Source organism: Myodes glareolus, chromosome 13 (assembly GCF_982192425.1).
Source record: "Myodes glareolus chromosome 13, mMyoGla1.1, whole genome shotgun sequence".
In the NCBI taxonomy this organism is placed as follows: domain Eukaryota; kingdom Metazoa; phylum Chordata; class Mammalia; order Rodentia; family Cricetidae; genus Myodes; species Myodes glareolus.
This window is the reverse complement of record NC_142038.1, coordinates 56,153,336-56,178,209: the sequence shown is the minus strand read 5'-3', so window position 1 is coordinate 56,178,209 and position 24,874 is coordinate 56,153,336. Positions and strand designations below refer to the sequence as shown.

Here is a 24,874-nt window from a genome sequence, read left to right as displayed (position 1 = left end):
AGAGCTGTAACCCAACAATGACTGGCATGCCTCCGTGGTGTAATACTGGCAGTTTTATCTTGGCAGCAATCAACAGCAATCTGGTTGGATATAAGGTCCACTCAGTGGGAGGAAATACATGTCTGTACTGTATACCTAGGAAACCACTCATGACTGGAGAGGTCACTGGCCCTAAAAGAGAATCTATTGCTTGGAAACTAAAACCAATCAATGTTATTTCTAACCATATTTTAAATATTTATCCTTATATTCATAGATAGTGTCACTCTCACCTCTCATCAACAAGCTTCTTTATGTAACAGACAGAGACTGTAACAGAGATCCATAACAGGTCACAGTGCAAAGAACAACTGACTATGAGGTGTGCAGCACCAACTTGAGAAATCTACAATATAACCTAATAACTAGAGCACAGAGAATATCCCTGGAAGGGGAGCTTGCTGTGGGATAATGTTCTGATACCCTATAAAGATTTTCCACTTGTATTGGTTTAATAAAATGCTGATTGTCCAGTAACCATGCAGGAAGTATAGGTGAGGTGGCCAGACTAGAAGAATTGTGGGAAGAGTAAGGGTTCAGTCTGCAGTCAGCAGTCAGAAGCAGAGGAAGATGAGAATGTCTTACTGATTAAAAAATACCAAGCTAAGTGGCTAAACATAGACAAGAATTATGGGTTAATGTAGGTGGTAAGAAATAGTCAATAATAAGCCTGAGCTAATAGGCCAACCAGTTTATAATTAATAAAATCCTCTGTATGTCTCTTTGGGACTGATTGACTGTGGGACCAGGCAGGAAAGAAACTTTGTCCACGGGTGCAGAAGAGATTGTAAGAGCCAGAAGACCAGAATTTCTGCTGAGAAATAGCATCTTCTAGATGACAAGAAAATGGCTGAATTTTCAAAAATATGACAGTCTAAATAAGACTGTAATAATGATAACGTCAGTTGTCATACCAAGCTGGGTGGGGGAATTTCTCAAGGTCCCAAACTAGAAGAAATCCACAGGCAATAAATGGTTATTTGGAGAATCAGACTTCTCCAGGAACAAGTCCCCTGATAGGTTATTTAATCCATGTAATAAGCCCTAGAAACACATGAATATATAAGCACACATGAATATATAAGCAAAGCTTAATGAATTTGTGTGTGTGTGTGTGTGTGTGTGTGTGTGTGTGTGTGTGTGAATTTGAGAGTGAGTGGGGGTTACCTGGGAGAATTCAGAGGAAGAAGATGGAGGGGTGAAAGCTCTATAAACCAGTACTCAAGTATGAAAATCACCTGGGTATGATGACACAAATATTTAATCCTCACACAGAGGCAGAGGCAAAAGGATCTCGAGAGTCTGAGGTGAGCCTGCTCTATATAGTGACTTCCAGGACAGCCAGGGCTATGTAGATAGACCCCCATCTCAAAAAATAATTAGTTTAATAAAATAAGATGAATATAATGTGACACATATGACACATAAGAAGTATGCATACATAAATTTATTTATTTTATAATGAGAGAGAAAACAAAAAAAAACTGGCTAGATTCAAATTCCAATTCTGAACTCTACTAGTTTGGATAAATTATATAAAACTCTATGCTTTGTTTCACTTCCATATCAATAAATTCAACTAAAAAAAGAAAATGAAAGTAAAATAAAATGTATAACTAGAGATAAATAAAATTGTTAGTTAAATTTAAGTGTTTGTCATGGCAATCGAAATGAATTGCTAAGCCTTTCATTTGCATTTAGAAAATAAATGCCCATTAGTTGAAAATCTGCTGATTCTCGTATCATACACTCTGGTGGGTATCTGTATGCTTGTTTTATCTTTGATGGAATGTGTCTCCAAGGCAGGAACTATCTGTGAAATTATTTTATTTAGAACATTCTTGACACATGTTTATGAGATATGCTAATCTCCCAGCTCCCCACAAATCACCTGCAGTACTACTTATGTATAGCTCAAAAACCCAAGATTCATTTCTTTATTCCTAACATTTGCTTTTTTCTTTCTCTCTCTCTCTCTCTCTCTCTCTCTCTCTCTTTCTCTCTCTCTCTCTCTCTTTTCTTTTTTTTCTTTTTGTCTCTTCCTAAAATAACTCTTACCCTGCATCAGATCATTTCTCCCTGATCAGGGTATTCGTCTCTTGGGGTGTTTTCCCCACATATGCTGCCAATATGGGTCTCATCTTTGTCAACAACCATTGTACACATTGGTGGTGAGATAATGTGGTGTTCTGCCTACTACTGTGCACAGCTACTGGGGGAAAGATTTTGAGAAGGACTGGGTCTCTTATATTCTTACAATATTCCCATGCTCTTGACATGCTGCTGTGATAAGTGGATATTTGCTGTAACTCTACATAAATAGCATTTTCTCAACACAGTCATCCCCAATGCCCAGAGATATAATTACCCACTCTAAATTAAGAACAATATTTCTAGTACTAGTTATCTCACAGAAAATAAAGAAATACTTTGATGATCCCAAGGCACCTCCGAGCTGCCCAGCTATTGGAAGTAGTATCTCCTAGTTTCAGGTTTATTTATTATAACCGAAGGGTTTACCATGTTTGTCTTCAGGATAAGACAGCTTGTAGCCTGTGCCTGATACAAAATTTATCCCCCAAATCTCTGAAACTCATTCCAATTCATAAACCTTTTTTTTTAGGAGTTGGTTAGGGTTTCTCACAAACAGAAATAATCCTCTTTCTCTCCACAGTGTGATGTCAGAGATATAATCAGGAGGGACAAAAGGTTACAGAGACTCAGGAGCCTAGTACTGCTATCTTAGAGGCGGATGACACAGAACAGTCTGGATGCAGAGTTGAACAGAACTTAGCATTGCCTCATGTTCTGTGCCAGGTCCTGGGGTTAAACCTGACATCACACACAGAAAAGTAGTCTCATGGAACTTTGTACAAGATTGTTCAGCTGTATGAAACAGTCTTTCATAACGTGTGACTCTTGTCTTTTTCTTATTTTCCCTTTCTCTTTTTCTCCCTGCTCTGACTAACTGTCTTGTCCATGGCTGAAAATATCCATTCACATTTAAAAAATTATTTTTCTGATCCTCCCTGTGATTACTTGCAGAAAAAAGCTGGGGGGGGGAGGGAGATGATTTTTTTGTTTGTTTGTGTTTTCTTATCTGAGAGGCATTCTGCAATCCTTAATCTAGGAAAACAAGAAGCTAAACAAAGCACGCATTCATGATGAGCTAGTGTTTGACAGGCCCACAGTAGAGTAGTGAACTCTTAAATCAGGAAATGCTAACTTTTATCTCTTTAACTGACTGCATGAAATTCTGCAAATTCCTAAATATTCAGAAGATTGAGCTGGCTCCTAGATAAGCAGACATCACACTTCTTAGGAGCCAGCTTCATGATTGTGGTAAGGAACAAATATAATTAATGAACCCCAATGTTTGACTAATTCATTAACAGCATCATCAGCATCAGAAATATCCCTGGATAAAATGTCAGCTCTTACTAAGAATCCTTTCATTTTAACTCAAGCAGGTTTAAAAAAATTGACGCCCTAATCATAACTGATATTTATTTTATCTATTTTTTTAGTTGAAAAGTTATAAGGTTCGGCTCCACCCTGCTAGCTTCCCGCCAGCCATCCCAGCTTCCATCCAGAGGGCCTTCCGAGTGGTCAGCCTGCCCTGCTGGCTCCACCCTGCTAGCTTCCTGCCAGCCATCCCAGCTTCCATCCAGAGGGCCTTCCCGAGTGGTGAGTTGATTCGGGCCACGGCAGGGGCCCCGGCGAGGGGAAGCTAGGACTTTCCCCGACCCCATAGACTCCCAGGTCAGCCTGCCCTGCTGGCTCCGCCCTGCTAACTTCCCGCCAGCCATCCCAGCTTCCATCCAGAGGGCCTTCCGAGTGGTGAGTTGATTCGGGCCACGGCAGGGGCCCCGGTGAGGGGGAGCTAGGACTTTCCCCGACCCCATAGACTCCCAGGTCAGCCTGCCCTGCTGGCTCCACCCTGCTAACTTCCCGCCAGCCATCCCAGCTTCCATCCAGAGGGCCTTCCGAGTGGTGAGTTGATTCGGGCCACGGCAGGGGCCCCGGCGAGGGGGAGCTAGGACTTTCCCCGACCCCATAGACCCCCAGGTCAGCCTGCTCTACCTGCTCCACCCTGCTAGCTTCCCGCCAGCCATCCCAGCTTCCATCCAGAGGGCCTTCGGAGTGGTGAGTTGATTCGGGCCCGCGGCAGGGGCCCAGCAAGGAGGAGCTAGGACTTTCCCCGACCCCATAGACTCCCAGGTCAGCCTGCCCTGCTGGCTCCACCCTGCTACCTTCCTGCCAGCCATCCCAGCTTCCATCCAGAGGGCCTTCCCGAGTGGTGAGTTGATTCGGGCCACGGCAGGGGCCCCGGTGAGGGGAAGCTAGGACTTTCCCCGACCCCATAGACTCCCAGGTCAGCCTGCCCTGCTGGCTCCACCCTGCTAGCTTCCCGCCAGCCATCCCAGCTTCCATCCAGAGGGCCTTCCGAGTGGTGAGCTGATTCGGGCCACGGCAGGGGCCCGGCGAGGGGGAGCTAGGACTTTCCCCGACCCCATAGACCCCCAGGTCAGCCTGCTCTACCTGCTCCACCCTGCTAGCTTCCCGCCAGCCATCCCAGCTTCCATCCAGAGGGCCTTCGGAGTGGTGAGTTGATTCGGGCCCGCGGCAGGGGCCCAGCGAGGAGGAGCTAGGACTTTCCCCGACCCCATAGACTCCCAGGTCAGCCTGCAGTGCTGTGTCCACACTGCTAGGCTCTCCCGCCTGCCATCCCAGCTTCCATCCAGGTACAAATTTCTATATTTCTCCCCTCCCACTGAGGCCATAAAATTTCCCCAGTTCAGCTGCCTTGCACACTGGGCCTGCTCTGTAGGGGCATCCCGGAAAGAGGGAGTGCCTGTGCTTCAATACCCTGCCTGGGGAAAGGTAGGCATTCTGTCAGTGAACTCCCTGCCCAACAAGGGAACCTGACCCGATACCAGAAGTTCCAATAGAGAGCATTGGATCGAAGAGATGGGCAGACGCCAAGGCAAGACCTCCTCCAACAATCTGAAAAACAACATGAAAATATCAGATCCCAACGACCCTACAACAGAAGGATTTGAGCACTCTAACCCAGATGAAGTGGAAAAAAGTGCCATTATGAAAGCAATAGAGTCCCTTAAACAGGATATGAATAACTCCCTTAAGGAACTGGTCGAGAAGTATAACAAAAAGTTTGAAGAAATGAGTATAGAAATGGATGAGAAATATAACAAAAAGTTTGAAGAAATAAGTAAATCCGTGAATGACCCTGAGAAACCAAGAAAAAACAATCAAACAAGTAAAGGAAACAGTCCAAGAATTGAAAACTGAAATGGAGGCAATGAAGAAAACACAAAACGAGAACCGGCTGGATATGGAAAACCTAGGTAAACGAGCGGAGAATACAGAATCAAGCATAACCAATAGAATACAAGAGATAGAAGAACGAATCTCAGATTCTGAAGATACCATAGAGAAAATAAATGCTCTGGTCAGAGAAAACGGCAAATCCAACAAATTCTCTTCACAAAACATTCAGGAAATCTGGGACACAATAAAAAAACCAAATCTAAGAATAATAGGGATTGAAGAAGGAGAAGAACTGCAGATCAAAGGCCCAGAAAATATATTCAACAAAATTATAGAAGAAAACTTTCCCAACCTAAAGAACGATATTCCTATGAAGATTCAAGAAGCATACAGAACACCGAATAGATTGGATCAGAAAAAAACATCCCCGCGTCATATAATAATCAAAACACAAAACATAAATATTAAAGAAAAAATTTTAAGAGCTGCAAAGGAAAAAGGTCAAGTAACTTATAAAGGTAAACCTATCAGGCTTACACCGGATTTCTCTATGGAAACCATGAAAGCCAGAAGATCCTGGATAGAGGTACTGCAGAACCTAAGAGACCATGGATGCAAACCCAGACTAATATACCCTGCCAAGCTACTGTTCACTATCAACGGAGAAAACAAAATATTCCAGGATAAAAACAAATTTAAACAATACGTAGCTACTAATCCAGCCTTACAGAGAATATTAGAAGGAAAATCACTACCGAAGGAATCCAACATTCCCAACACGGCCTACAATAACTCGAACATCTAGCGACCATTCACAAGCACAAATTAAAGAAGAAAAACACATATACTCTACTACCTAACAAAAAAAAAAATGACCGGAGTCAACAACCACTGGTCATTAATATCACTTAATATCAATGGACTCAATTCACCTATAAAGAGGCACAGACTTAGAGATTGGATACGAAAACAGGATCCAGCATTCTGCTGTTTACAAGAAACACACCTCAACCACAAAGACAGACACCTACTCAGAGTAAAGGGTTGGGAAAAGGTTTTCCAAGCAAATGGACCTAAGAAACAAGCGGGCGTGGCCATTCTAATATCCAACAAAATCGACTTCAAACTAAAATCAATCAGAAGAAATGGAGATGGACATTTCATACTCATAACTGGAACAATTCATCAGGAGGAAGTCTCAATCCTGAATATCTATGCTCCTAATATAAAGGCACCCACATATGTAAAAGAAACTCTTCTAGAACTCAAGGCGGTCATCAAACCACACACACTAATAGTAGGAGACTTCAACACTCCTCTCTCACCAATGGACAGGTCAATCAGACAGAAACCAAACAGAGAATTGAGAGACCTATTGGAGGTATTGAATCAAATGGACTTAACAGACATCTATAGAACACTCCACCCAAATAGGAAAGAATATACCTTTTTCTCTGCAGCTCATGGAACCTTCTCGAAAATTGACCACATACTCGGTAACAAAGTAAACTTCCACAGATACAAAAAAATATTAGTAACTACCTGTGTCTTGTCAGATCACCATGGACTAAAATTAGAATTCAACAACAATGCTCCCCCCAGGAAGCCAACAAACTCATGGAAACTGAACAGTCAACTACTAAATCACCCCTGGGTCAAGGAAGAAATAAAGAAAGAAATTAAACTCTTCCTTGAATTTAATGAAAACAAAGACACAACATACTCAAACCTATGGGACACTATGAAAGCAGTGCTAAGAGGAAAGTTCATAGCACTAAGTGCCCAATTAAAGAAAGCGGAGAAAGCACACATTGGAGAATTAACAGCACAATTGAAAGATCTAGAAAAAAAAGAAGCTGATTCACCCAGGAGGTCTAGAAGACTGGAAATAATCAAACTGAGGGCTGAAATCAACAAAATAGAAACAGAGAAAACAATCCAAAGAATCAATGAATCAAAAAGCTGGTTCTTGGAGAAAATCAACAAGATTGACAAACCCCTAGCCAAGTTAATCAAACGGCAGAGAGAGAACATGCAAATTAATAAGATCAGAAATGAAAAGGGGGACATAACCACAGACACAGAGGAAATTCAGAGAATCATTAGATCTTACTATGAAAGTTTATATGCCACAAAGTTGGAAAATGTAAAAGAAATGGACATTTTTTTAGATAAGTACCATATACCAAAGTTGAACCAAGAACAGGTGAACAATCTAAATAGACCTGTTAGTCGCGAAGAATTAGAAGCTGTTATCAAAAATCTCCCTACCAAAAAAAGCCCAGGACCAGATGGTTTCAATGCAGAATTCTACCAGAACTTCCAGGAAGAGCTAATACCTATACTCCTTAACGTATTCCACAATATAGAAACAGAAGAGTCATTGCCTAACTCCTTTTATGAAGCTACAGTTACCCTAATACCAAAACCACACAAAGACACAACCAAGAAAGAGAATTACAGGCCAATCTCACTCATGAACATCGACGCGAAAATTCTCAATAAAATACTGGCAAACCGAATCCAAGAGCACATTAGAAAAATTATCCATTATGATCAAGTCGGCTTCATTCCAGAGATGCAGGGCTGGTTCAACATACGCAAATCTATCAATGTAATCCATCATATAAATAAACTGAAAGAAAAAAACCATATGATCATCTCACTAGATGCTGAAAAAGCATTTGACAAAATTCAACACCCATTTATGATAAAGGTGTTGGAGAGACTGGGGATACAAGGATCATACCTAAATATAATAAAAGCAATATACACCAAGCCGACAGCTAACATCAAACTGAATGGAGAGAAACTCAAAGCCTTTCCACTAAAATCAGGAACGCGACAAGGCTGTCCACTCTCTCCATACCTCTTCAATATAGTGCTTGAAGTTCTAGCAATAGCAATAAGACAACATAAGGAGATCAAGGGGATTCAAATTGGAAAGGATGAAGTTAAACTTTCGTTATTTGCTGACGATATGATAGTTTACATAAGTGACCCCAAAAACTCTACCAAAGAACTCCTACAGCTGATAAACACCTTTAGTAACGTGGCAGGATACAAGATCAACTCCAAAAAATCAGTGGCCCTCCTATACACAAAGGATAAAGAAGCAGAGAGGGAAATCAGAGAAGCATCACCTTTCATGATAGCCACAAATAGCATAAAATATCTTGGGGTTACTCTAACCAAGGAAGTGAAAGACCTATTTGACAAAAACTTTAAGTCTTTGAAGAAAGAAATTGAGGAGGATACCAGAAAATGGAAAGACCTCCCCTGCTCTTGGATTGGGAGAATCAACATAGTAAAAATGGCAATTCTACCAAAAGCAATCTATAGATTCAATGCAATCCCCATCAAAATCCCATCAAACTTCTTCACAGACCTTGAGAGAACAATAATCAAGTTTATATGGCAAAACAAAAAACCCAGGATAGCCAAAACAATCTTATATAATAAAAGAACTTCTGGAGGCATTACCATCCCTGACTTCAAACTCTATTATAGAGCTACAGTATTGAAAACAGCTTGGTATTGGCATAAGAACAGAGAAGTCGACCTATGGAATCGAATAGAAGACCCAGATATTAACCCACAAACTTATGAACACCTAATTTTCGACAAGGGAGCTAAAGGTATACAATGGAAGAAGGAAAGCATCTTTAACAAATGGTGCTGGCATAACTGGATGTCAACCTGTAAAAAAATGAAAGTAGATCCATATCTATCACCATGCACAAAAATCAAGTCCAAATGGATTAAAGACATCAACATTAATCTGTCCACTTTGAACCTGGTAGAAGAGAAAGTGGGAAGTAGTCTACAAGATTTAGGCACAGGAGGCCTCTTCCTAAGCAGGACCCCAGCAGCACAGACAATAAGAGAAACAATGAATAAATGGGATCTACTGAAACTGGGAAGCTTCTGTAAAGCAAAGGACACTGTCAGTAGGACAAAAAGGCTGCCTTCTGACTGGGAGAAGATCTTCACCAAGCCCTCATCAGACAAAGGTCTGATCTCCAAAATATACAAAGAACTCAAGAAACTAGGCACTAAAACTCTAATTAACCCAATTAAAAAATGGGGTACTGAACTTAACAGAGAATTCACAACAGATGAACTTCGAATGGCCAGAAGACACTTAAGGTCATGCTCAACCTCCTTAGCGATCAGGGAAATGCAAATCAAAACCACTTTGAGATACCATCTTACACCTGTCAGAATAGCTAAAGTCAAAAACACCAATGATATCCTATGCTGGAGAGGATGTGGGGTGAGGGGAACACTCATCCATTGTTGGTGGGAATGCAAACTCGTGCAGCCACTGTGGAAATCAGTGTGGCGGTTTCTCAGGAAACTGGGAGTCAACCTCCCTCAGGACCCAGCAATTCCACTCTTGGGAATATACCCTAAAGATTCCCGATCATACTACAAAAGCATTTGTTCTACTATGTTCATAGCAGCACTATTTGTAATAGCCAGAACCTGGAAACAGCCTAGGTGCCCCTCAATAGAAGAATGGTTAAAAAAGGTGTGGAACATATACACATTAGAGTTTTACTCAGCGGTAAAAAACAATGACATCTTGAATTTTGCATGCAAATGGATGGACATAGAAAACGCTTTACTGAGTGAGGTAAGCCAGACCCAAAAAGAGGAACACGGTATGTATTCACTCATAAGTGGATTCTAACCATAATTAAAGGTCTTTGAGCCTATTATTCGTGATCCTAGAGAAGCTAAATAAGAAGATGAACCTGATGAAGATTATTTAGCTATCCACCAGGAGGTAGGAAATAGACAAGAGTCCCAGGTAATCTCGGGTGCATGGGGGGGAGGGAGGGTCAATGGAAGGGGAGAAGGTTAGAGAGAAGGGAGTAGGGGAAGAAAGGGGAAAGCTTGGTGGCCTGGGATGGGGGGGGGAGGGAGGAAGGATGAATATGGGATCAGGGAAGATTATATTTCAACTAAGGGACCCATTTTAGGGTTTACAGGAGACTTGATTATATATGGGATCCCAGGTCCAAGGAGAGATCCCCCAGATTGCTCTCTGGACAGAGGAGTGGGTGCCTGAATCGGCCGTGGCCCATGTCCATACTGATGTATATTTTGCTTATCACCATAGATCCTGCATCTGACGAAGGACGGCGATACAGTCGGTGACCCATATTGCAGCACCGGACTGAGCCCCCCGAGGTCCAAATGAGGAGCAGAAGGAGGAAGAACATGAAAAACGAAATCAGTACTGCGAGGGATGCTATCACCCACTGATACAAGGGAACGGATCTGATGAGAGTTTACCAAGGCCAGTTGGACTGGGACTGAAAGACGACGTGATCTAACCAGACTCTCCGAATTTGGCCGGATTCTCTGACTGTGGCTGACCCGAAGTCTTTCTGAAAAGCCATTGACTATGACACTGGGACCTGTTTCCTCTACATATAATGGATTTTGGGGATCAAGTCTGTTTGGACACTCACCTTCCTGGACCTGGAGGGAGGGGGAAGGAACTGGAACTTCCCACAGGGCAGGAAACCCTGACTGCCCTGGGGGACGAAGAGGGAGGAGGAGGGGGAGTAGGGGGAGTGGGAGGGTGTTGGGAGGGGGGGTGGAAATGGAAACTTTTATAATTTAATAAAATTTACTAAAAAAAAAAAAGAAAGAAAAGTTATAAGGTTCACCAAAATACCTTAGCAATATAAGTACCTACACTCTTAAATAGCCAGTTTTAAATAGAAGAACTTCTCTGTTTTCAACCTGTTTCAACGGAAACTGAGAAAGAAGAGATGTCTAGTAAGAAACTCATCCTTATTCTCTCATTACTACATAGCATGTCCTGCCTCTGCTTTGTTGGGGGACTTCAATGGTTTATCTCTGTTACTCCAGGAATCCTCATAGGACTTATTTGAATTATAAACAGTCTTGGTGCTAGCTAGATCTTTGTTTTCAGATAGATAGATTGAATAGATAGATAGATTAGATAGATAGATAGACAGATATCTGTGTGTTTCAAATGTAAAATATAGAAACAATTTTTCAATCGTACATGTCTCTTTTAAAGCATACATAGTCTTTAAAGAGTACATAGTCTCTTTTAGTCTTAATTTTCTTGCTAGCTATAATAGTTTTTATAAAGGCAATTTCTGTCCATAGATTTATCTCTTTAATATTCTCATTCTTCAAATGCCTATTTTTAACGATAGAGAGCTGAAAGTTGAAAATGAAGTGTAAATTGAAATCACATTGTAAAGAAAAAACCCATTCTGCAATTTGAGGAATGGTCATCTCTACAAACACCATAGCCAGCAGCCTGATTTCCACATCAGCACTTCATTATCAGAGATTTTATTACTGGAGTCTTGGTGCAGAAGCATCTTTAAGAAGGTGGTAATTGTGTTTTCATGGTTTTTGCCCTCTCTGTGACTATCACATTTATTTGTTTTTATCTAAAAGGAAGTCTGTGGAGTCAAAATGTGATCGTTTCTTTGTTTATTCATAGTGTTGACTTCAGTGACCTTTGTGGTTTGTGTTGCTGCGACTCACTTTAGTGCTAACTGAGAAAGAGCAGTTTCCAGGATGTGATGATCCTCCTGAATCTGCCTCAGGAATAGTTTTGAGTCTTTGAGCCAAGACTCTTCTTTGAACCTTGAAAATCAGTGTCTAGAAAGCATGAGAAAGTCAACGTATCTGGGATTATAAAATCACTCTACAAGGTGTGAGCTGAACCTGTTTTCTAATGTTTTCATATTTCTAGCTTTTTTCGAGTCACTTGTAGCTCCCCTGAGTAGCCCAGTCAGTGTTTGTTCTCCAAGAGCTCTCCGTGTGCAATTAAGGAGGCACAGTAATCTCTAATTATGCAGGTGTGTTCATGTGCCCTCATGCTTCTTCCTAGAAGCCCTAAGGCAAGTGCATTAGTTAGGTTTCTGTTGCTATGAAAATGCCAAAAGACACTTGGGGAAGAAAAGGCTTATTTGGCTTACAGGTTGCAGTGCACCATCAAGGGAAGCAAGGGAGTGAACTCAAGGCAGGAGTTTGGAGGCAGAAGCTGATGCAGAGATCATGGAGGGAGTCTTCATATTGACTAGCTCCCCATGGCTTGCTCAGACTTCTTTCTTATACAATTCAGGGTCACCAACCCAGGGGTGACATCGCCCACAGAGGGTTGAATCCTCCCACATAAATCATTTATCAAGAAAATGCTCTTAAGGACTTGCCTAGAGGCCAATCTAATAGATACACTTTCTTAACTGAGGTTCTGTCTTCCCTGATGACCCTGCTGAATTGTGTCAAGAAGACAAAAACCAACCAAAACAGAGATCAATCATCCTCACTCTTCAGATGGGTGTATCCAGGAGGTTCTGACACTGTCTTTTGTTCTTTCTTTTGCAAAGTAGGTGAGGATAGTATCATATTAAGCTGTTCAGATGAACACTTCTTACAGAGATGTAATCCTATCATAATAAACACTTGCCAGAGCAAAATAAAATAGAAATACAGCAACAGATTAGTTACACGGGAAACAAAAAGCATAGCTTCTGCTTTTGGTTTGAATAAAAATGGTTCCTCATAGGCTCATACATTAGAATGTTTGGTTCTCAATTAGTGGGGCTGTTTGGAAAGGATTAGGTGTGCCCTTGTTGGAGGAGTTGTGCCACTGACTTTCAGATTTCAAAAGCCCATGCCACACCCAGTCCCAGTCTCTCTCTCCCTCCCTCCTTCTCTCTCTCTCTCTCTCTCTCTCTCTCTCTCTCTCTCTCTCCTGCTGCTGCTGTTGCTGTTGTTGTTGCTGCTACTGCAACTTGCAGATTATGTGAGCTCTCAGTTAATGCTCCAGTTTCATGCCTGCCTGCCTCCATGCTCCCTGCCATGAGGTTCATGAACACTCTGAAACTGTAAACAAGACCCTAGTTAAATGCTTTCTTTTAAAAGTTGCCTTGGTCATGGCGTCTCCTCACAATAGAACAGTAACTAAGACAGCTTCTAAAATAGATAGCACCTTAAACAGCTTAGACTCTGAAGCACAATATAAAGCAGAAAAAAATAGTCACCACAAAAAAAGCATTGCACTAAATAACTGCATTTTCATAAAGCATCTTAAACATTGGCTCTGTATGAGCTCTTTCCATTTTAAGAAAACATTAAATGCATTAAACATGAAAATTCAAATTCATAAGATACACAAATTAGGGATGAAAACTCTGTTTGCTTTAGTCATTATTCCTACCTTAGCAAAAGGTCTCATTAGTAAGTTACAGTAGCAGTTGGTTTAAAAATTAATCACTAAATGGAATAACAGCAACTATTAAAAGCCAGTTCAAATTTAAAGTCAGTATAAATAAAGATGAAGTATCCCAAATTATAACTAAGAAACTCAATTTAGAGAATTAGATTTACAAAAATTTGATTTGCATGCAAGTTCCTTTCTACAAACTAAGTCATAGCAATGGAATTCTGTGGTGGTTTTCCTGGTCCCTGAACAGACAGTAGGGTTACAGTTTCCAAGTAACCATCTCAGAGAGGGCAGCATCACAGCTTCCCCACCAGGTGATGCCTAGGAAGTGGGTCTGGTCTGGTGAGAATACACTGTAATGAACTATTATGACAAATCTCAAAAACTTGTCACTCAAGATAGATACAGTTTCTCTCTTCAAGATAGATAAAAAGTGTGCTTGAAGAATACATGAAATTATATGAATATGTTGGTAGAGCAGATATAGTTTAGAAATTAAAGACTGTCTATGAAAGCAATTTCTGTTTCAGTACACAATGGGAGGACAGAGGCACAGAAGACAAGCACAGAGTCTGCAGAATTTTTAAATCTCAAACTCAAAAGTTCCTAGGAGTCATTTCTTTTCTACACTATTGCTCAAAGCAAATCTAACACCTGCCAGATTCAAGAACACAGAGAATGGTAAGGATACCATGAAACAGCATATGAGATGGGTGATTATAGAGGAGGGAATCACACCATAGAGGAAAATACGTGGGCTTCTTAGGTGGGAAAAGCATGTGGTTCATTAACTGAAACTTAGAATGCAGTCATACTTGATACCAGATATCACTGGAGGCAAAGATGAGCTAATATAAGTTTTGCACTCACCTGGCGGAATTGTTCCAGGTCAATTTTGTTACCCACCAACACAAGGGGAATCTCATAGGTGTGACGGACCTGGAAAATTAGCTCCTTGAACTTGGCGGCCTCCTGGAATGACTGGCGGTCAGTGACAGAGTAGCAGATGATGAAGCCCTCACCCCCACGCATGTACTGCTCCCGCATGGCCGTGAACTCTGCCTGAAGGAGAGAAGAGCAAAGGGGAAGGTTTTAGTTGGAGGGAGTTAATAGGAAATATAATGTATTCTTGTGAAATGTGAATATTTTAAACAATTGAATGTGTTAGATTTTCATCGTAGGTTAGATTTAAGAGCTCCTGGACAGACCTGGCAAATAGCAAGTCATAAAAATGAGATTTTGTTTTTATATTTTAATACCTTCACTTCACAAATGAATCAATTTGTGTATCGTAAACATTATGTCTTTGAGGTTATGTTAAATATGTCCTAGTTTAATATTCAAACATTTTCTTACAGCCTGTCTTTTGAAACATTTTTTCCCCTAGGAACCATTGAAAACATGTATGATCAAAGGAATCTGGCTCCACTTTTCAAATGAGAGCCCATTTGTACTGAAAATCTGGAGCAAATTCTCTAGAGGATTGGCAAAATGAACTACTTTTCTAGACAAAGAATTTATGAATGCAGAGACTAGAGTTATGGCTGCGATGGAGAATCTGCCTGGCATGTCAAAGGCCCTGTGTTTAATCCCAACCGAGAAAGAGAGGAAGGAGAGAGAGGGGTGGGGAAGACAGACTAAAGGTAGAATTTTGATTACCTTTGCCTTTTTGAGAAAGCAAAGTGTGGATAATACAGGTGTATTCATATTTTCCAGCGTTCTTCGATTTGTCTCAGAGAGGCTGAGAAGTAAAAGGACCTGGCAGCTTGAAGGCAGATTAATTTCTAAACTCTTCCAATCCCTTCCTCTTCACTTTCTGCAGAAGAAGGGAAGCTACATTCCAGATAGGCATCATGTGTCGTCTGACTGGCCCTTTAATGTTGCTTCCCAGCTTTATTACAATTTCTCAACATCGGAAAATCCTAACGTTTAAACTGTAATCCACAGAGTTTCTTTAAGTCAAAAATATACTATTTATTTCTTTATTCTTGATCTGAATCTACTGCTAAAACCACAAGGAGAGATTAGGGAGATGCAATGGGTAACTTAAAACTTGGGTTTGTCTAAGAAACAAGCCACACTAATCAGTAAGAACATATGAGAGTTTATCATGATTTGGTAAATTTGTGCTATTAGTAACCAAAGAATGGGAACAAAAGCAGACTTCTGGTGTGGAAAGTCCTGTATATGTGCTGCTTTTATTGACTAATGAATAAAGCTACTTTGGCCTACAGCAGGGCAGAATAGAGTAAGGCAGGAATTCCAAGAAGAGATAGAGGAGAAAAGAAGGCGGAGTCAGAGAGACACCTTCTAGTCAGCCTCTGAAAGAGACAGATGCCCAGAGAACCTTACAGGTAAACCACGAGCTTTATGGTAAATATACAGAATAATAGAAATGGGTTAATTCAAGATGTAAGAGTTAGTTGATAAGAAGCCTTAGCTAATAGACCAAGCAGTGTTGTAATTAATAGAGTTTCTGTGTGATTATTTCAGGTCTGGGTAGCTGGGAACGAACTACAAACTCTGCCTACAAACTTCAGAACTAGGAAAAAGGAAACCTTAACCTAACACAATGAAAGAACAATTAAAATGTATGCTCAGAATACTTGCCCTAACAAATGTTCATTTAATTTGATATAACTTTTAAAAAGGGAAATATTTCATTACACTGAAAAAAATAGAAAATCTGAGAATATGCTTACAAGTGTAGACACACTGAAAGAACTATAATGCTTTTGAGTTAGTGATTTCTCTAAGACATTTTCAATAAATATGGAGTAATTGCCAACAGTAGTATCAGGCTAAACCAACAGCTTCAAGGCTTTAAGAATCGGAGTATAGAGAAGACAGATGTGTCTAGAAACAGACAGCTTACTGCTACAGAAGCAATTAAAATTTTCACCCACTGACATGAAATTTTATAAACTTAATATATGACATATATATACATTAACACTATGATTAATATATTTAACAGTAAATATTCTTACTTCAGCCTTAAATTTTACACAGTAAGTAAAATGCACTCATATGATACAACATAGTTCCTACTTCACTTAGAGTCTTCACCTCTACAACCGGAATGAATGGGCCATAAAATGTCTGTGGCCCTTTGTTGTTCTATTTTATTGTTTCTTTTATTGAAAATAGATTTTTTCAGACAATATATTCTGAATAGGGTTTCCTCTTCACCTGCTCCTTCTCATCTCCCTTCCCATCCAAATCCACACCCTTATTTCTTCTTTTTTGAAAAAGTCATCTAAAAAAATAATAAAATAAAATAAGATACAACAAAACAAAAACAAAATTAAATACGATAAAACATTCAAACATGGTTTTTTAAAAAAAAGAACCAAAGTAAAGCTCAAGAGAAACCTTCTCGGACTTTTATGAATTTGAAGCTCTGTGCTTCAACCAGAAATACACACTTGCTAGTTATAAAGCAGAAAACTATGGACTACAATACTAACTCACATTTCCTAAACATATAATCAATCTTTTCAAATAGAAATGACAAAGTTATCAAAGAAACACAGTAGATCCTTAGGAAAATAAACATCTATTCATTACAGCAGTTAAACAAAACTTAATGGTCCTGATATGCCATGCAAGTCACTCCATATTGAGAATCAAATATACTGTGTACTCTTCCCCAGCAGAAATGCAGCTCCTTTTGTTCATGCATCATAGTCTATTTTAAAGATATTTTTGTTTATATGGTTGTCTATAAATGGGACGTGAGTGCAGGTGTCCAAAAGGCACCAGCATTCTCTGGAGCTGGAGTTACTGCAAAGCCATCAGTATAGTAGCTGGGACTCTAACTTCAGTCCCCTGCAAGATAGGTAATAGCTTCTAACTGTCGAGCCATCTCTCTAGCTCTGTGCATTATAGTTTTGCCACTTTACAAACAATGCTATATTGCATATTCTTAAAGTCCCTCCAACTAAGATTCAGTTATGTCTGAGAAGTAGACTTGTTCAAGAAAAACATTGCTCTGTTTTTGAGAAACTGTGATGATTATACTGCCAAAGATAATAATGCTATTGTATACGAAAGAGGTTGTTGCTTTTCATCCTCTCCAATTCTACTTTAAATTAATTTGTTTACTCTGGGATGAAAAGAACCATCTTTCTTTGATCTGCTCATTATCTTTGAGTCATGTTGGTGATCTCCTATGTTGACTATTCATTCATGTATTTGCTCTATTTACGAATCCAGTTAATTGAATGAAGGAGTTTGTGGTGTTTTGATGTTTGTTGTTTTCCCAATTGAGGATTACTCTACCTTGTACTAGAAACATGCCTTTCCATGATATTTTCTATATTTAGTATAAAACTATACATTTGATTTACATCAGCAATAAATATAGCATAAAAATCTAGTAAATCTGACAAAGAAGGATAGTATATAAAAGAAATAAACATAAATAGTATATAAAAAATTCTCAGGAAACAATATTTAGAGGTTGAATGAAAGGCCAATAGAAATTAGTAATGAGATTAAAGGACATATATGTTATATTAAAATAGAGAAAAAGATAAATTGGAGCACACCTATAATTCCAGTATTCAAACACTGAGTCAAAGCAGTTGCAATCTCAAGCCAGCCTAACCTACACAGTGGGACTCTAGCAAAAATGAAAACAGCAGCGAAGTACAGCAGTTCTTGTACCTAATTATGTTCATGTTCAGTCTTTGTCTTTGCAACCTGAAGGCATGATAAGGGGGTTACAAGGACATGTGTTTCAGGCTAACAACTCACTCAGATTGTTATTGTTCCACACATAATATCTCAGCCCCTCGATTTCCTCATGCAGGAAAGAGGCATTAGAATGTTCTTAGCCTGCCCTATATAGACGAAGAAGAATCAAATTGGAGAACAAACATGAAAATGCTTTGATGATTTTTTTTAAATGCAATACAGTTCAAACCTACTGCTACCTTCATTATAGACTTGACACACCAGAAATCCTCACTGGGAGAGCAGGCATAAGACATCTGTGAGCGGCACTAAGCGTGAACCTGGGAGGTTTTCAAACACAGTCATCAGAAAATTCACAAGATTCGAGTCAGAGACCTCTCACCAATGAAACAGATACAATGAAACACACACAGTGATGGGGTGACTCCAAATAGCTGGCTTTCTCTTTGTCACTTGCACAGAATCTGTGCACGTCATTTTCTTAAACATACTCAGGAGGTTATTAGGGCCAAGAATATTGAGCATAAGCTCTCTAGCTATGTATCATCTTAGTGACATACTATAGGAATCTCTTCAAAGGGTAAAAAGCTGTGTTTAACATGTTGTTTCCGTTCTCGTTACCCCATGCATTAAAGGTTCTGAAACATTTCGTTGTCTGCATTTCATCCGTTAATATCAATAGCTTCCTGCTGTAAATGAAATTTGATAGTTAATTATTCAAGAATTTTACTAGATTTCATTTGCTATCTATAAGCATCAAAGTACCTATGAAAACAGACTCTAGGAAATGCTGTCTGCATAAACATTTCAGGAATCTTCAGTGCATCTATTCTGAGTAACTATTTCAGTTGGATTCATTTCTTTGACATCTCTCCTTGAACTGAAATCATGTGGGAATTCTACGAATTCTGAAAACAAATAATTTCTGACAAATATCACTGTGGTGGTTTTAATAAAATGTTCCCACAAATCACAGGTATTTGAATAGCTGGTGCCCAGTTGGTAGCTATGTGAGGAAGATCAGGAGGTGTGACCTTGCTGACACAATTATGTCACTGAGGCCAACTTTGAGGTTTCAAAAGATTTGCTCAGTTTTGAGCTAACACTCTCTGTTTCCTGTTTGTGGATGAAGATGTAAGCTCTCGGCTGCTTTTCAGTACCATTCCTGCCTACCTGCTGCAATGCACCCCTACATTCATGATGTTGGATTCCTAGCCTTCTGGAACCATAAGCCCCAAATAAACTCTTCCTGCTAGTTGCTTTGGACACAGTGTTTAATTCAGCAACAGAAAAGTAATTAATTGAGTCACAATCCAGGTTTTTGATGGTCAGAGCAAAGATTTTGAGGAGTGTTAGGGAAAGGACATAGGCCATCTCCTTTCTGTGTTTACCTGGTAGAAGTATGAAATATCTCTGCCTCCTGTTTAAAAAGCAAGCAAATACTCAAGCTACCAGACTAACAGTTTAGATGTTTCATAGTGTAACAGGCACAAACTATTGATTATTCTTATCAGAAAGATACTGCCAGTCTCAGGATAAGCACACACACACACACACACACACACACACACACACACACATTCCACATGTACATGCCACATTCACTCTTAATACAAAAAAGCAAATCAAAAGTCACATATCTGACACTATGCCCTGTGAATGAATATATGAGAAATGAAAACAAAAGAAAGAATGACGAGAGCAAGAAACCTACCTTATCCATGTTTGAATTGCATGAATGAAAAGAATTAAAAGCCCAGCGAATCACAGAGATTCAAATAAGGGCAAGAACAGGATGCCAGTGAATGAAAGAGAGGTCTTGGTTAAAAAAAATGAAATGTGATATTTTTCCTGAGATTTATTATTTGCCCAATGATGCTTAACTCTCAAGCAACATCACTTTTACAAGTAATATATCACCGCCTTAAATAGCCTTCCATGTTCTAACTTATCAATGCACAGTGGCCAAACCTCCAGAGCCTACTAACCAAGGAGCTAGATATTTTCTCAAGGACAGCAAAGGATTCATGTGATTGCTGCTTTGTGTGGATGTGGGGAGAGTTGTTTACTTTTATTGTTGTTGTTGTTGTTGTGGGACAAAGATTCATTATGTATCCCTGGCTGGCCAAAGACTTACTATGTAGACTAGACCAGGATGGCTTTGAACTCAGAGAGCTCTGTACAACTGTGCCTTTCAAGAGCTAAGCTCACAGGAGTGCATCACCACACCCAGGTGACTGCTGCTTTTGCTTTCATCTCTTCAAAAGAATATACATATATAATTGCAAATTTTTAAGTATATATTTATATATTTAATGTTACATATAATTGTGTGTGTGAATGTGTGTGTGTGTGCACAGGTGGTTGAAATCTTGAATTTGTGCTTGAAATACTGGAAAGACTGCTGATCATAATGTTGACATTGAACACTGGGAATGTAAGGGCCCAAGAATTAAGCTATCATGAAGGATTGTCTGTCTCAAATACAATTTGAAATAAACCAAGGCTGCGGTGCAGGATCCACTATATACATACAGATATATGTGTGTGTGTATATGTATATACATATATATATATATAAATTTTTGCCATCATAAAGTTACTGTAACTTATGTCAGAACTGAAAACAATGGAAAGTGACTTTTTAGTCTCAATCTGATCCCTTAAACAAGTTAAGTATGTCAATAAAGATGGAAATGAAGAAGAGGTATTATAAATGTTGGTAGCATGAAATAAAATTGTACCTAAAATGAAAATTACAATTAGAAATGCTATCTTTTTCCCCCCAGAAAATAGCACTGTGTCCATCATTATGGAGTTGCTCCTTGTCTGTATTTTTAGAAATACAATGTGTCAGATGCTACGCACACTCTGCTTAGCTCAGCCATCAAATATATTTACTGAGCACTTACACATGTCAGGCATCTAAGATTTAATATGGCTTAAAAAATATAATGAAAAAATATTTATTGCTTAATACAGAAAATAATGTATAGAAATTAGACATTAAAACCAGGAAATAGTGAGAAAACCAAGTTAGACTGACAGTTTGAATTTCCAGAAAGCCAAAGCTAAAGTCTAAAATGGTCAACCGCAGATCCTTAAGTCTTAGAGCAGAGGCTATTTTCTCTCCTAGAGTTGAAAAAGGGGCAATTCCCTCAATGCCAACAAATCAGGATTCTTAGTAGCAGATTTCAAAGACATGGTCTGTTTCCAGTCCTGCTCATGCCAAGCAATTTCCCTGAACCTCAAGACACTGAGGACAGTTTATCTAAGATAAAAGATACACATGAAGGAAATGAAACAGAGTGTAAAGATGGGGACAGGAGAGTGAAATCTTCTTGAATTTTGTGCTTCAAATACTAGGAAGCACTGTATCTTCAAATACTGCTGATCATAATGTTGACACTGAATACTGGGAATATAAGGACCCTAGAACTGGTCTATCATGAAGATAGGTACGGAAAATTGTCTGTCTCAAATACAATTTGAAATAGCCAAGGCTGTGTGGCAGTACACACTCTGTAAGTTATGGATCTGGGTGAAAAAAAAGACAATGTGAGATTCTTGTTCAATATTTATGGATGATTAATAAAAATTTTTAAGAATTTAGGATAAAGCCAGAACAGAAAGTCAGACATAGGATTCTTCTAAGCAGTAGGACCCAGGTAACAGCAAAAGTCACAAGCCCACGACACCAGTCACATTGCGGTGAGTCAGGCATAAAGTAACAGCTGGGCGCTCCTAAGAGAACTTTGGAGACCATGCCCGGCACATCTCCCAGAACAGTAGCAATGGCGGTCTTGCTGAGAATGTAAAGTCACTTCTGAAGTTTCCTGGCCCTGGGGAGGGTCAAACAATTATGCAAGGACAAGTGTTTGAAGATTACTGTGGTGTGGAGTTGGGGAAACTGAGAGCAGAGAGTAGGGATAGGGCCATACACTTCAGATGGAAAGGATGTGAGGAAAAGGACACACTTCAGGCTCCTATTTGCTCAATGGACAGCACGCTCCCTATCTGTGAAATCAGATCACTGAAAACCCAGAAAAGCAAGTTTGCAGTTTAATGTTATAGAAAAAAACAGGAATTTGAGAGACATTTTAGGAACTGGGGAAATAGCTGAGCTGAGACAAGTGGTTTCTGATAATCCTGATGGGTTTCATCCCCAGTGCTAACACAGTGGAAGAGAACCAATTCCCATAAGTCCTCTGACCTTCCAAACAAGCAATATGGCATGTGGCATGTAGACACACAATGAGCAAACAAACAAGCTAAAAATAAATATTTTAAGAGATGTTTTAGGCACTGCATCAAGCTTTTATTTATGTAACATGGCCTATGTTCTGATCTCCATGCCAGATGTGAAAATAATCAGGTACAGAGATACTACATGTAGCTAAAATCCTGGAACTTCCAGGCAGATTAGTATCATTACCATCTACTGTCTAGTAAAAGGAAGAGTGACATTAGGGTATTAATACCTACCTACACATCTCTGTATTTTGTAACTGTAGCTAAAAAACAGAACAGTAATGGCAGAAATGTGTTAATTAGAAAACATAGAAGGTTCATTATATGCTACTCTGACTGGTGCTTGTTAGAGTTCACAATAGATATCTAAGAGACACAGGTCACCGGAATTAGAGTTCTGTGAAAGATTAAACCCTGAATAGAACCAGCCTTGGGTTCCTTCTACAGATGCATGGGTAAATAAAATGCATATGTATACAATGGTATTTTATTTAGCCATGAATCAAAGAAAATTATGTATTTTACAAGAAACTGGATAGAACTGGAATTCAACATGGTAAATGAAATAAGTCAAATTGAACAATGGCTCACGTTTTCCCTCTTATCCAATATCAACATTTCATTTCAAAGGGCATTAAATCAGAAAAGAGGGTATTTTGAAAGAGGGAGGAGACCAGCGGGAAATGGACAGGGTGACGAGGAAAGGTACTGTAGGTGGCGAATGTGATCGAGGTAAATGATATGCGTGTGAGGAGATGCCATGTGTCATAACTAAGGCAAGAAAGTGAAATGCAGACCAGTACAGGGAGAATTAGTGCACTAAAAATCACAAGTTGTTTGGATTGTATATAGGAACAATAATTAAGATACAAACTCAACTTGTCCAGAATCCATTCTTGTAGACTACAAATATCTTGAGAGAGGGAGTTTTCTCAATGAGAGTATTTTATCTGTTTGAAAAGAGATTTTTTTGGAAATGATGTTGATAGTTGTCTTCTGGTTTTGTTCCTTGTGCCTGTATAAGACTAAAGTCTAGTTCAACTTTCGGGCAAATTTACTTATCATTAAAATCTTAACATTAGTTAGAACAATACAGAAAACAGTCAGAGGGTAGTGGGAGAGAAAATGGGGAAGTGAAATGAATGAGAATGGAGTATTGTCATACATATGTGTGAAAATGCCTTATGAAAGTCAGCATTTTGCATATCAACAAAAATATTAATTAGAAAGAATATTTTAGAAGCAAACTTAATATTTCTTATTTTCATTATGTAGCTGATGTTATGTGTCTTACTCAAAAATGAAAGGATACAGACGGTGTTCTACCTATGAGTGAATAAAGTTTTCTTTGCCCTAGAATTCTGAGTGGTTTTCTTCTTCTCTCTGACTTTTACTTACTACCAAAGATGTAAAGGTTCGTGACTGCCATTGAGTGGTACAAACCCACTGAAAGTCATATTTAATAGCAGTCAGTTGCCTGTCTCTGCTGGGTCAATCGGTAACTGTTTTCCTTCTCATTGGAGTCTAGCTTAGAAGGAATCAGCATGACTCTTTTCCCACCAGTGGATCCCACCACAGTCCCGTCACTCACTGTGATATTGACAGGATGATCCAGTGAAAGCGATGCCAAGTGGGAAAGCCACAGACAAAGCTGGGTTGCTAATTGATTTATACTATATCATACCACAAATAAAGAGAATAAAATAGTATGAGCATGCAATTATACAGTCATTTACATTTTTGAAAGCTCATTTGTAAAAATATGTACTTCTTCCCCAGAAAATTAAATAGTATTGTTTTGTCACATTTATAATCATTTGTCTCCAAATAATCCTAAAAATTTAGAGTTGAATTAAGAAGCCAACACTCCTGCATACAAATGAGGAAAACCATACTTAGATCAAGGAAATGTCTTCCATGATACCAGAAGCACAGCCAGCAACAATCTACATGTTTCCTGACCATTGTCAAGTGTGGGACATGTTTCACACCACTTCAATTATGTCTGGTAATGAGGGGCAGCCACTGCACTTTCAAGGTCCCCCTCTTCCAATCAATCCACACTATATTTGTGTGTGTGATTAATCTCCTTTAACTACCGCATTATTATGAAGTGACTCTGGTTTCAAAGTGCCAGTGGTTAACCATTTGCTTTCACATCAATCTCTTCTCATCTGCCTGTGTTTAAGACCGAATAGAATCTGACACCACGTTACATATCTACGTCTATCCCCAATTAATCCTAAGCAAGCACACTCTAATGGGGTCAGTTCCCAAGGCTCCATTGTTACCACTGGCTCTAGACCTCACTCTGGACATAAATAGTATATCCTCCTGCTAGAACTTCCTCCAGCTAAT

General features: G+C 39.4%; 1 protein-coding gene across 4 annotated transcripts in view; it reads right to left on the bottom strand.

Annotated features, from left to right (window-relative positions):
• Nucleotides 1–24,874, bottom strand: part of Rit2 (Ras like without CAAX 2) — a 349,321-nt gene that overhangs the window by 169,038 nt on the left and 155,409 nt on the right. For all 4 annotated transcript variants that reach the window (XM_085700026.2, XM_048442357.3, XM_085700025.2 and 1 more), the window contains exon 4: nucleotides 14,435–14,626. In XM_085700026.2, the coding sequence (XP_085556152.1) occupies nucleotides 14,435–14,626 (192 nt within the window). The remainder of the gene's footprint in view (nucleotides 1–14,434; nucleotides 14,627–24,874) is intronic.